Raw genomic sequence first — 13,308 nt, 5'->3', positions numbered from 1 at the left:
GCCTCCCCACCCTCACAGGGAAGAATTTCTTCTGCATATCTAACCTAAATTTTCCCTCTTTCAGTTTGAAGCCATTCTCCCTCGTCCTGTCACTGAGGAAAAGTCCCTCTCCAGCTTCTCTGTAGCCCCTTCAGATACTGGAAGGTGCTGTGAGGTCTCCACACAACCTTCTCTTCTCCAGGCTGATCAATCCCAACTTTCTCAGCCTGTCCAGTGACCTGGTGTCACATTTTGCACTGATGGCATGGGGCATTCACATGACCTTCCCTAAAGTGCCTGGGAACATCCTAGCTCCACCAGCCAACGCTGTAGTTATGGAAAACACTCATGCTGGTCGGGGTCTCACCTGAGGCAGAGGAGAGTGGTGCAAGCTGTGCTCTGAGCAGGCTGGAGCAGTTTCCAGCTGCAGGGTTTCCTCCCAGCATGGCAGATTGGTCACGAGCAACATCAGGCAACGGAGGCACAGGCAGAGGAGGTGCCCTGGAGGCAGTAAAAAGGGTGTGAGGATGAACCAGAAGACAAGGCAAGGCATTATGACCAAATACATACTCTTCTACCCTACAATGGGCAGATCCTACATCACTAGCTGGTGGAAAAAGAAAGCAGTGGCTGATTTAGGTGTGCAAGGAATGCTGTCTTGACAGTATTTGGGGAAGCAGCCTCAAGTCCCCAGTGTAGGACAGGCAGCAGGGACAATGCAATGAAATAAGTCAGGTGGTCTCCAATCTTTAACTTAATTTTTCCTCTTTGCATTCTGTTTTCTCACTCCAGATTGCCACAAATATATCCCTGTGGAAACTAATTTCTTCCCTCACACATTCACTCACTACCCCTTGAAAGACTATCTATCCCCTCACATACTCCCTTCCCCCCCCCAGTAAATGTCCCCTGCTCACCTAGGAAAGGTGACTTTGTAAGACTGATCTAAGCAAGCAGCACTTCCATCACCAAGTGAAAATCCATGGAAATGGAAAGCAATGGTGGGAAATGCAATGGGCTCCTGACCATTCACAAAAACATAAAATGAAGGGGTGATCCATAGACCTTTCTATCTCATCCCTTGTGCTCCACATGACTTTAGCCACAGCAATCTCAACAGATTTATTTCAAACCCTCTTTTAAGAGGGTCTACTACAATTTGCCAAGAAATCTGACGAGCTACCAAGGTCCAACTCGATTGTCAGCTCTCCACAGTTTAAATGTAAAGGGGGAATGGCAAAGGAAAACATTTAATTCATTAGGTACCTGTTGTGGAAAGATGAGAAAACAGAGTAGGTCCCCCACCCATAATCATGTGACAGAGGTGACGATGTTGGATGTTTTCTGTTGCCTTTCGCTTTCAGCTTCTCCGATTTTCGCCACTTTGCCCTGCGATTCTGAAACCAGACCTGATGAATGGAAAGAAAGGATGCATTCAGGAAGGAAAACATCTACACATGGGGACACTGGCAACGAATCAGCAGTGACTGCTTCCACACATCACCAGGTGAGCCCAAAAACCTTTCTTTGACAGAAAGGAACCTCAAGAAACCTTTCTTCCCAAGAACCTGCACAATTCATTGCAGACAGAAAAATAATAGCAGAAAGACACCCCCAAACATCAATTTCCTTTGCTGCCCATGATTTTCAAGACAAAAGAGATTAACTCTGATCTTCTTAGCCTCATTTATCTAGCCATTATATGAGTCATCTTATGAAATGGGAAGATATGCAACCCCAGACTCCATGGCCATTTTGGGTGGGGTTGAGCAGTGTCCATCCCTGTGAGCTCTCTTCCTTGTCACCAGTGGCAGGTGTAGTTGTCACCTCCTCCCTGCCCCAGTCCCTGTCCATCCCTTTTCTGCACAGAACCCACTGTCCCTCACGCAGGCGTTACCAGGATTCGCTTTGGCATCACACCAAACGCAGCTGCAAGCTCCATCTTCTTCTCAGTGTCGGGATAGGGGTCTTCCTGGAACACCTTCTCCAACTCTTCTAGCTGCTCTAGAAAACATGCATTGTTCAAAGAGAGTGAGAGATGGGGAGTATGTGATAAACAAGAAAAAAAAACCAGAAGAGGGAAGCAGAAAAAAAACAGAACATTTTTACTATATTTAGAAACACATGAAAAACATAAAAGATTTTTTTTTAAAGTAAACCACAAAACCAAACAAAACTCTTCTTTTGCAGTAGAAACAAAGAGCACTGCTAGCGGTGCTTCAAACATAAGACACTTTATTTGAAGATCTTCTCTATTTGAAGATCCTCACACATCTGATGGTGTGGAATGCAGTGCAGCACCAGTTAGGGCAGCTCAGCACCTCCATGGGCCTCCGGCATGGGGAAAGGAACACCAGTGCCACTGGCACTCCAAGTGCCCCTGTCTGCCAGTGGGTGCCCCAGTATCTACCTGCACTATAGAAGGTGCGGGACGTCTTCCTGACCGATGGTAGGATGTCTGGATTCTCAAGTAAGGTATTTTTCTCCTTTTCCTCTTTTCCCTCCTCCTTGGTTGCATCGTGGCTACTTCTGGATTCCAAGACTGAAGACACCTTGTAGGATTGCTGGGCTTCAGCACATTTGGATGACTGGCAAGTAGCTGGGCCACCCTCATCCTGCCTGCAGGGACCTCCAGGGATTCCACTTGGTGCTTTCTCGGCGGACATTCCACTTCTGTTGGTACTTTTTTTCTCCTCTGCCTCCTTTTCAGTCCCATCAAGGTAATGACTCTCACAGTGTTCAGGGGACCCTGACTGACCTGGGCGCTCATGATCCACCACAAAGTGCTCCTTACACTGCAGCACGTTGTACTCCTCATCCTGGCACTCTGTAAGGAAAAAATGGGAAAAAAAACACCCCAAAACCAACCCATACCCCACCTCACATGCACTGTGCCTGGATCAGGAGTTTCAGTTATGGAAGAAGGAAAACACCACACAACAAAACCCAACAGTGACAAGAATTGGAGAGCTCAAAATAAAAACTGTCACCAGGACAGAGCCTGCCAGGGAAGCAAGAGCAAAGAAACTGAAATGATCAATAGGGAGATAGTCAAACTTCTGTGATGAGAAATGGTTCATATTGAGAGTGAAGATGTCTGCAAAAACATTACCAACTGTAAACTACAGGGAGAGGTAATTCCAGGCACAGAGAATAAAGGGAAGGTTGCATATTACAAATACAGTAGTGGGAAAACAGCACTGGGGACAGCAAAGGTCTCTGGAATAATGGACAGAATAAAAATTAATGATTTACGAGCAAAAGAAAGACACAAGTGAAATTCTGGTCTATTGTGTCAACAGGGATTATCTAACAAATGGCAGACAATTTTTTATGTATTTCTGTCTTACCAAAGCTGACCAAGCAAAAACCATTAATTGTATAAGCTTCTGATAACTGCCTTGAATTATTTTTCTGCAGCTTCAGCCACACTTACAAATAACAGACTTACAAACCAGCAAATTAAATAGCTGGATGAGGACAAAAACAGGTGCAGAAGTGTGATCAAGTTTAACAAAAAGCACAAACTGCATTATAGTAAGGAAGACTAAATAGTAGAAGACAGGTCAGAGAGAACACAGCAAGAGAAATAATTAAAATAAGCAACATAACAATAAAGAAGCATTATACTTTTCCAGTTGGCATATACTTTTCCAAAAAACAATGTCCCAAAAACCTGCTGGTTGTCTTAGAATGTCTGAGTCTGTGTGATTCCTGCTAGCTAAACAAAACAATCAATCAATCAAACAAACAAACAAATAAATGCTTAAGAATAGAAAGTAGAATAACAAACCCAAACCCATGTATCTACCTCTGTCTGGAGGGGGGAAAGTTTGAGCAGACTGTTGGCAGCATTTCAGTTGTATATGCTTACAGAGAAACTTGGTCGTTTAATTTGGGGATCTAGAATAATTCTCTTTCTAACATTTCCCTCTGGTTTACTTTTGATATATATTAGTGCAATATCAAAATAAGGGATTTGCTTTCTGCCTCAATGTTTCTTTCTGAAACAACTGTTAGTCAAGAAGGAGTCCCATAACATCCATCAGATGGGAGAATCTGCATGGAAGTATGAGGGGATGCCAGGCTGTTCCAAGACCTTCCAGTTTGCTTTTTACAGGATTAAGAGAACTAAATTAGCTGCAGGGGAAAGAAACAGAAGCAGGAAGCTATGCAACTATAATAATTTGATCTTGTTAAGCAACAACAGTTTCCACTGCTATTGACATGAAATATTCTGATGGGGAGGGTCAAGAAACAGTGAGGCACGGTCTGGCTCTGTTCTGTATAATTCCTTTTTCCATCACCCTCCTTGTTGCCTCTTAGCTCATCTCACTCATCATGTGAAAAAACCAGTATTTTCTGTCACTCACCCAACACCTCAAATAGGCAATGGCATTTTCAGCTTAGTGCTTTGATTTGAGCAGGGGTTTCACTTGTTTCTGTGCAAACACCAGTATGTGTTTACACCACAAAATAAATTTCCAAGTCTTGTGTAGGTACTTTCTACCTGTTTTATATCACCCACAGAAATACTCTTGCAAGAGAAAGTAAATTGCTCTTATTTCTAAAATACATAGCAAAGGCCTCACAACAACTTGGGATTGACAAGGAAGAGCTGTAATAAAAATAGTTTGGAGAGAAAGATAGGCCTTCATGGTAATAAAGAGGGACTTACCAAACCACTCCTTTCTCCCATATGGCAAGAGACCAGACTGAACATCACTTTGTCCCACTTTTAGATAAACATAACCTTAAGCAGCGGAGATTTTAACTGACTGGGAACATCAGACGTTCAGTCTGGAACACCTGAGCTGCTGAAGGCGCACGAGCAGGAAGCCAAGCTCTCTTTTCCTTCTCACAACCACCTCCTTAGACATTTCTTGGAGCAAGCCAACCACTTGCACTGTGACAGCAAGACTTCTGAGGGTTTTTGGGGCATTTATTACAAAGCCACCTGAAGGCACGCACACGGACAGATGTCAGAGGTCCATCCACACAAGGAGGAGGAAAACCGGACAGCGGGGGGAAGGTACGACAGAGAAAACCGGAGGCAGCGGGAGCCCCTCAGCGCGACAGGAGGGGAAAGGCACCTGCCCCCAACCCTCGCTCAGGTGCTTTTACAAGCCAAGGCACACGAGGGCCCCGCAGCCCTTCGTCCCCAAACTCCGCCATGGAGCCCCAGACACCAGGATGAGTCTGTGCGGGGTCAGGACTCCGCGGGGATGAGGGAGGCGGGGGGAATGTTGGCCGGAGCGCCCAGATAACATCCCGGAGGAGCCATTACCCTTCCCCTGGTGCCACTCATTAAGCTCATCGCCGACTGCCTCCCTCCGGTCATTAAGGCGAGCCGGCACCACCCTTACCCATACCCTTGTAAGAACCCTTATAATAAACCTTAAATTAACCCCCATAACAACCCTTACCATCACCCTTACTCAGCTTTCCGGCCGCCCGCTCCTTGTTTTCTCCGTCCGCGCCCGTCCCGTCCATCCCGGCTCGGCTGTGCTCCCGGCCTCGCCCAGCCCGGTCCGGTTAATGCCCCGCCCGAGGTCAGTCCTGCCCCGGCCCCGCCGGCTCATCAAGGAGACCCGGGACAGCGGGGGAGGCTGCCCGACCCCCGCACCCGCAGGGAACGGGGCAGCGTCCCCGCTCGGCCTCGGCGGGGATGCTGTTCCCCCACGGACGGTACGGGAATGCTTCAAGCTCGGCTCAGGATACCTGGGAGACTGCTTCCCGCGAAGAGCTGGTGGAAATGCCGCCCACAGCACGCCGCCGAAGCCTAGATGTTGCAAAGCTCGCGTTATCTAGAGTGGTGTGTCCAGTCCGGCCTCCTCAGTGCAAGAAAGACAAGGAGCTGCTGGAGGGGGTCCAGCGGAGGCCACAAAGGTGATGAGGGGGTTGGAGCATCTCTCTGAGGAGAGGCTGTGGGAGCTGGGTCTATTTTGTCTGGAGAAGAGAATGCTGAGACAGGATCTCATTAATGCATATAAATATTTCCAAGGCAGGTGCCAAGAGGATGGTGCCAGACTCCCTTCAGTTGCGCCCAGCAACAGGAGGGCAGCAACGGCCATAAACTAAAGCACAAAAAGCTCCACTTCAGCATAAATAACTGGAACAGGCTGCCCAGGGAGGTCGTGGATCTCCCTCTGGAGACATTCCAAACCCACCTGACCTGCTACCCTGTCACTTGCTCCAGGTGACCCTGCATTGGCAGGGGGTTGGACTGGATGCTCTCTGGAGGTCCCTTCCAACCCTAAGGACTCTGTGATTCTGTAGTCTTTTCCAGTGGGCTGGCAGGAAGATATTACTTTTTTAACGTGCTCTGGCTGTAGTTATTTAGCAGTGCTTCTGGTTCTCCATCAATGGGGGTGCACTGTCTGCAAAGACAGTGCTGGCATGAAGAATGAGCCTTGCTTCACTGCATTCTGATGCACCAAAATAGAATATCCTTCATCCTCCTCATGGTTACTGGCTTACCATCTTGTTGCTCTCACGGCACCATTCTCCTACTGTGTGTTTCCCTAATACCTTCTGTCTTTGTTTCAAGGTTCACTAGAGCTTGGAAGGTCCTGCTTCTACAGATACTTTCACCTGAAAGCAGTTTCACCATGTTAAATGAGTGTAAGCTGAAACAGGTGCCAGCATTTTGCAGACAGTATAATCGGTCTAACTGTGCACCTGGTTCAGCCACCAGCTGCAAGACATGCTGGCTGCAGTGTCATTGTGGCTAAAATGGCATTTAGTTTGCTAACAGCATTCAGCCGACAAAACATAACTCAGAAGGGATGGGACCTCTTCAATATTAGATAAAAGTGCAAATTATAAAAATCACTAACTGCTTCAGAGGTTCCTGTTTCTGAGCAAGGTTGTATTTATTTACTGAATTCTGGTCCTAATATCAGCTTTTTCTTTTGAAGGGAGTAAGAACTGTGGAGAATGCTTTCTTTTATTTTCCTTGAGGAGGGACCAACTCAGGTTCCCAGGGCTGTGAGCTTTTTTTTTTCCTCTCTTTAGAGCCACATATATCTATATGTATATATATTTTATACTTCTTTATATGAAAAATGACAGGAGTCATAACATTAACTTTCAGATGTAAACAGTTACTTTCTCGGACTCTCAACAAAGCTGTTTAGATGTAGTTTATACTTGTGCTCCATTGCTGTTCTTCTCACAAGAATAAATTAGTGTAACTGCCCTCTGAGGTTTTTTTTTTTCAGTATAGAAATACTGAATTTCTTTTGTCTGGATACACTATGTATCAGTCTCCACAGGTTCCTGGGGAAGATACACTGGCACCTCTCACACAGCGTTCCTATGCCCTGCCTTCTTTGTGGATCTTCCTAGATAAGTATTGGGACCTGTTTGACAAACCCTATGCTTCTGTTTAACACTAATTTTTTGGGAAATCAGGTTATCCTCATTAGATAATGTAGGGAGAAATCCTGACTCATAAAGAAGACTGTGATAGGACACAGCAGATACTCTGTTAAACTTGATTCCTGTAACCTGAATGCGCAGTTGGAAGGGGTATTGTACTAGTTTGATTAAGTTTGTACAAATCAAAGAGATGTTAATCAACTTCAGAAAGCATTTCAGTGCAGATATGGATTTCGGTGGCAGGATGGTGCTAGAGTTAAAAATTGAAATAAATAGTGAGAAGTTGAGGCCTATCTGAAATGCAAGAAATCAAAGTAAACCAGGGCATGAGCGCTTAGAAGCATAAGCTGACCTTTAAATGTTCCTAAACATACTCATTCATGGCTGGGCTTTGCGAACGAAGATTTGGGAAGGGCTCTACCCACATTTGCTACAAGCACACTGGTGGCTAAAGAGGCCAATGCGAGATAGACACGTCCGGTTGCAAAAGGCACAGCAGAAAGACTCCTTGGATGGGATGGACAGGACACGGTTCTTTCTGCGTTGTCTTTTTCTCTTCGATGGTGATCCTGCTGCGTTCTCAAAGGCAGCAGCAGTGTTATAGATGGTGTGTCTCCAGACCCCCCGATTGGAGGCCAGAGTAGACCAGTGATGAAGATCAGTGTGGCCAAGGCTGAGATGTTGTTTCAGGGAGTCCTTGTATCTCCTCTTCGGGGCTCCTCTCATGCAGCAGCCGGTGGCAAGTTCACCATAAAGCAAGATCTTAGGGAGGGGGTGGTTGGTCCTTCATCCTTGAGACATGTCCTGCCCAGCACAGCTGTGTTCTCAGCAACATGGCCTCAATGCTCGTAACTGCTGCCTGTTCTAGAACAGACGTATTGGTCACATCATCTGACCAGGGGATGTTTAGGATTGTTCGGAGGCAGCGTTGATGGAAGCGTTCCAGGAGTCGCAGGTGGTGGCTGTAGATGACCCAGGATTCGGACCCATATGAGAGAGTAGACAGCACAATGGCTCTGTAAACACTGATCTTTGTGCTTTTCTTCAAGTGTTTATTTCACCAAACTCTTTTATGGAGTTTTCCAAAAGCTCTCTATGCCTTTGCTAACCTGTTGTCCATCTCCCCGTCAATCTCACCATCCGAGGAGATGAGGCTGCCAAGGTAATTAAACTGCTGGACTGATTTGAACTCTGATTGGCCAATGGTGATATGGGGATGATGGGGGACTTCCTGAGGTGCAGGTTGATGGAGAACTTCTGTTTTCTTTAAGCTGACTTCCAGCCCAAAGAGCTCAGCAGCCTCAGCAAAGCAGGATGTTAAACGCTGCAGAGCTGCTTCTGTGTGAGCGACGAGGGCGGCGTCATCAGCATAAAGCAGCTCCTGGACAAGATGGTTTAAGGTCTTGGTGTGGGCCTTCAGTCGCCTCAGGTTGAAAGGGCTTCCATCGGTATGATATCGAATGTAGATCCCGTCCTGATCATCGAGGTCTGCCGTGGCCCTTTGGAGCATCCTGCTGAAAAAGATGGTGAATGGGGTAGGAGCGAGAACGCAGCCTTGTTTCACACCATTAGTTATTAGAAAGGGCTCAAAAACTGCATTGCCATATCTGACTTGGCCGTGCTGATCCTCATGGAGTGAGATGATCATTTTAAGGAACTTGGGGGGACAACCTAAACGTTCCAAAATCTGCCACAGACCTTTTCTGCTCACAGGATCGAAAGCCTTGGTGAGGTCAACAAAGGTTACATAAAGACCTTTGTTCTGTTCCCTACACTTCTCTTGCAGTTGCCTGAGAACAAATACCATGTCTGTGGTACTCCTGTTGGCTCTGAAACCACATTGGCTTTCAGGTAGAATTCCTTCTGCTATAGTGGGTATTAGTCTGTTCAAGAGTATTCTTGCCAGGATTTTGCCAGCAATGGAGAGCAGAGTAATACCTCAGTAGTTAGAGCAGTCTGATTTATCTCCCTTCTTCTTATATGAGGTGATAATGACTGCGTCATGAAGGTCTGATGGTAGTTTGCCTAGTTCCCAACAGCACACCACAAACTCGTGGAATTTAGCATGGAGTGCTTGGCCCCCATGTTTCCAGACTTCAGGTGGAATTCCATCAATCCCAGCTGCCTTGCCAGTTTTCACCTGCTGTATGGCCTTAAGAGTTTCTCCCCTAGTAGGGGCAATATCCAGTTCATCCTTCGCTGGCTGTTGTGTAATGTGTTGAATTGCTGAGTCTTGAGCTACATGATTGGTACTGAAAAGAGTCTGAAAGTGTTCAGACCATCGATTCAGAATGGAGGTTTTATCTGTCAGAAACGTTTGACCACCTTCACTGAGTAGAGGACTTTGTGCCTGGTATGTAGGCCCATATGCTGTTTTCAGGGCCTCATAGAATCCTCTGTGATCACCCGTATCTGCACATAATTGAATTTTTCCTGCTAGACTGATCCACCACTTGTTCTGGATGTCACGAAGTTGCTGTTGGAGCCTGCTGCATGCAAGATGAAAGTCTGCTTTTCTTACGTGACGAGACGGCAGTGCAAGGTGTACTTGGTGGGCGATTCTCTTCTTCCTCAACAATTCCTGGATCTCTTGGTTGTTTTCATCAAACCAGTCCTTGTTCTTCTTGAAGGAGAACCCTAAGGATTCCTCAGAGGACTGCAGGATGCTGTTTTTAATATGCTGCCAAAGTGATTCAGGAGAGGGATCTATGGAATGATCCTCGAGCCTAGTTTGAAGGTTTGCCTGAAAGTTGTCTCTCACTTTAGCTGATTTAAGATCGTTAACTTGGAGTCTCCTCCTTGGAATACCACCCCTTTTAGGTTTGAACTTAAGGTTGAAGTCAAGTTTACAGCACACAAGTCGATGGTCTGTTTGGCATTCTGCACTGGGCATCACGTGGGTGTGATGGACATCGCGGACATCTCTCCGTCGCACCAAGATGTCATCAACGAGGTGCCAATGCTTGGATCTAGGATGCATCCAGGTTGTCTTCAGTCTATTTTTCTGCTGAAAGATAGTGTTGGTGATGGTGAGCTGCTGGTGCCTTTAAGTTCCCAGCAGATCCAAGTCCCCATATTCCATAGCAAAGGGTCCAGCTGAGCCCCCAGCACTGCCAGCTAGACACAGAAGTGATTGATGTGCCCACATCAGCCCTGTTGTCACCTTCCACCCTCGGTGTCAGCCTGCCCACAGTGCTTTTCCTGGCCCTTCTGGTGACACAGGAGGAGGAGGAGGACATTGACCTGGATTTTGGATGTGCTCCTCTTCCTCCCCTCTTTATTCCTCCCCAGGGCTGGGAGCAGGGCTGGGCATGGTGGGGATTGTGTGGCTAGGTGTTTTTTCTGGGTAAGGGCTTTTTGACAGCGCAAGTGGCTCCTTTCTATGCCCCCTCAGGACTCCCACAAGCGAACAAAAGCCCTTTCCCCTAGGAAAGAAATTGCTTACCCACTGGTTCTCAGGTGCAGTTGTTGGGACAGCCGGGGAACTCTGTGGGCAGCAAGAGCTTTCTGTCCTGGCGCCTTTTGTCTGGGAGGAAGATTCGTCCGTATTCAGTTTTGGCAGTAGGAGATAAGCAATTCCATGCTCTTTAAACAATAGCTTCTGTTCTTGAGGTGTAGTTTAGGGGCAGAAGAACAGTAGTTGCACTCTGAGTTGTTGATGTATTGAACAGTAGACCAAATAGCCTCAGAAAGTTTGTAAACTGCTTCCAGCTGAACTTTGCAGGCTGCTGCTCTGCCAGTACTTCAAAGCACGTTTAGCTGAATAAGTTTATTTTCATCATTACAGCAGGCTGGAATCACTTCTTCCGACCTGCACCTTATGGGCGCTTTAGTACAGAAAGGTGCAAAGTTATACGAGGGGAAAACCAGGCATAAATAAATGCAAAACTAAAAAGTCTGTAGAACATTTTCCACACGCTCTGAGGACTTGGCCATGCCCACCTGTCTGCTGAGGCTCAGCAGGATACCCGGGGCTGCCAGCGGGATACAGGGAAAACCTGTGTCACTATGTGAATGTCACAGGGCCACAGGTCCCATCTCCTCCCCAGTCAAAGGCCTTGTTCCTCAGGCTTGAGATGGACTCAGGATTTGCGTTGGACTAGGCTGGGCTGGGCTAGTTACATTTCTTCCCAGTAGCTGGTAGGGGCTGTGCTTTGGATTTGTGCTGGATCAGTACTGGTAACACAGGGATGTTTTAGTTATTGCTGAGCAGGGCCTGCACAGAGCCAATAGTGAGGCCCCAATTAATTTCAGTTTATACAAGATGCTTCCTTCAAGGACGCGTAAAGCCTTTATGGGGTACAAAGACGCCCCTGCAGCAACAGGCTCATGGTGCCCAGGGTGGGGAAGCAGCCCCGTTTGCTCCCAGCCCTGTCCCAGTCGGGGAGGGCACTGTGGTGAGGGGGCAGTGTGGCCCCTGGTGCTCTGTGGTGCTGTGGGTTGGGTGGCCCTACAGAGCCACCTTATGCAGGGTGACATGTGCCACATGCCTTGGGGACAGGGTCACACATCCCCCACACCTGCCCTGGGGAACACCCATCCTGGAGGGGACGGGTGCCACGAGCCTGTCCTGGGGCTTTCCCTTTTTCCCAGTTGGCTGCAAGCCATCCCCTGTCAAAGGTGATGGAAATTCCTTTGTTCTTAGCCCAAAGAGAAAAGGAACCTCGTGTACAAAATGGCCCTAAAAGACTGAATTTTTAAAGAATTTTCTCATTTCCCTTATCCTACCAAAAGAGACCCTGATACCCAAGTTCAGCTCTTGTAACTTGGATATCTTACAACTTCATGATACGTCTATTTATATAAAAACCGTATTTTTGTTTCTCATACAAGGACATGGGGAGAGCCACCTTTTAGCCACTCATACATCCCACAGATCCGGGCAGTTACAGCTCCTTTGGGAACCATGGTTCCCTGGGACTGCAGCTCTGTTTATGTACCAGAGTAAACAGTCTCACCACTGGAGTCCTCTGCTCTTGCCCCTGACAGCTGATTTCAGAGACATATTTTGTTTCCCAGGCTGATAGTCCCAGGTAAACCAGGAGCTGAGACAATCAAACCAAGATCAAATGGATCAATTCAAATGGGATGCTAAACCAATTAATAACTGAGAGGGATCTGCTTACACTGCCAGCATTTACAGTCACAGTTCTGCAGCTGTTTATTGTTACAGTTTTACAGTGGAAATACTTTTTAAAAGTAATTCAAGGCTAGAAAACACCAAACTAAAGGTGGACTTCCAAAGACACTTCTTTCTCTGTCTGGATTCCCTAAAATGAGGTAGTTGGTGGAGTTCCTCCCCCTGTTTTGCATACATCCTCCTGTGCTCTCTTGCCATGTATTCCAGGACAGCAGCCACACCTTCTGACTCTTGCATGATCTGGAATTTCCACCCATGGGACTCTGGTGCCTGTATAATCTCTCTATCCTGTCTGTGGGCTCCTCAAGATTAGAATTCAGGATTAAAGTCGGGAGACTTACAAAAAACAAACAAAAAACCCCACCACAGACCAGAAGCTTTTATTGACTGAAATTTCCCCGCTTCTTTCCTCAGCAGGAAAATAATTATGGCAACAAGGAAAAAAAAACACAACCAAGAAAAAAAGAAATAAAAAAGTGCTTCTGTTGCCAATTTCAAAAGGGATTGTAGTGGTCCCATATACAGAACTAACATACTTCCTGTTCCTTATTTGCTGATCAGGTCATATTTATCTGCCTGTCAGGACTGTTGGAGCACTGCATGGAGAGCAGGTCATATGAAGAGGATTACGGAGTAAAAGGCAGCTTGTACTGAAGTGCAGGAAAAGTATAAATATTTGTATATATATTGGCACGGTGCCTGGCCTTAATGCTTAAAATCCTTTGGAGAGCTGTCTGCATATTTGCTGTATTAATGATCAAATGCAAGGCTGTGTTGGGAAAGGTCTTCCATTTGAAGTCAGTAGT

At 46.7% G+C, this 13,308-nt stretch overlaps 1 protein-coding gene across 1 annotated transcript in view; it reads right to left on the bottom strand.

The window, feature by feature from the left end:
• The window catches only part of LOC115307193 (homeobox protein NOBOX-like), a 16,413-nt gene extending 10,941 nt beyond the window's left edge, over positions 1-5,472 (bottom strand). The window contains exons 1-5 of the mRNA XM_029958159.1: positions 5,406-5,472; positions 2,390-2,806; positions 1,877-1,983; positions 1,246-1,388; positions 347-480 (exon numbers count right to left, since the gene is read on the bottom strand). Coding sequence (XP_029814019.1) covers positions 347-480; positions 1,246-1,388; positions 1,877-1,983; positions 2,390-2,806; positions 5,406-5,472 — 868 coding nt within the window. The remainder of the gene's footprint in view (positions 1-346; positions 481-1,245; positions 1,389-1,876; positions 1,984-2,389; positions 2,807-5,405) is intronic.
• Between the last annotated feature and the right edge of the window lie 7,836 nt (positions 5,473-13,308).

This window comes from Manacus vitellinus, unplaced genomic scaffold (genome assembly GCF_001715985.3).
Source record: "Manacus vitellinus isolate BGI_N305 unplaced genomic scaffold, ASM171598v3 scaffold_143_pilon, whole genome shotgun sequence".
Classification (NCBI taxonomy): domain Eukaryota; kingdom Metazoa; phylum Chordata; class Aves; order Passeriformes; family Pipridae; genus Manacus; species Manacus vitellinus.
The sequence above is the reverse complement of the archived record's forward strand: the minus strand, read 5'-3'. Positions and strand labels throughout refer to the sequence as shown.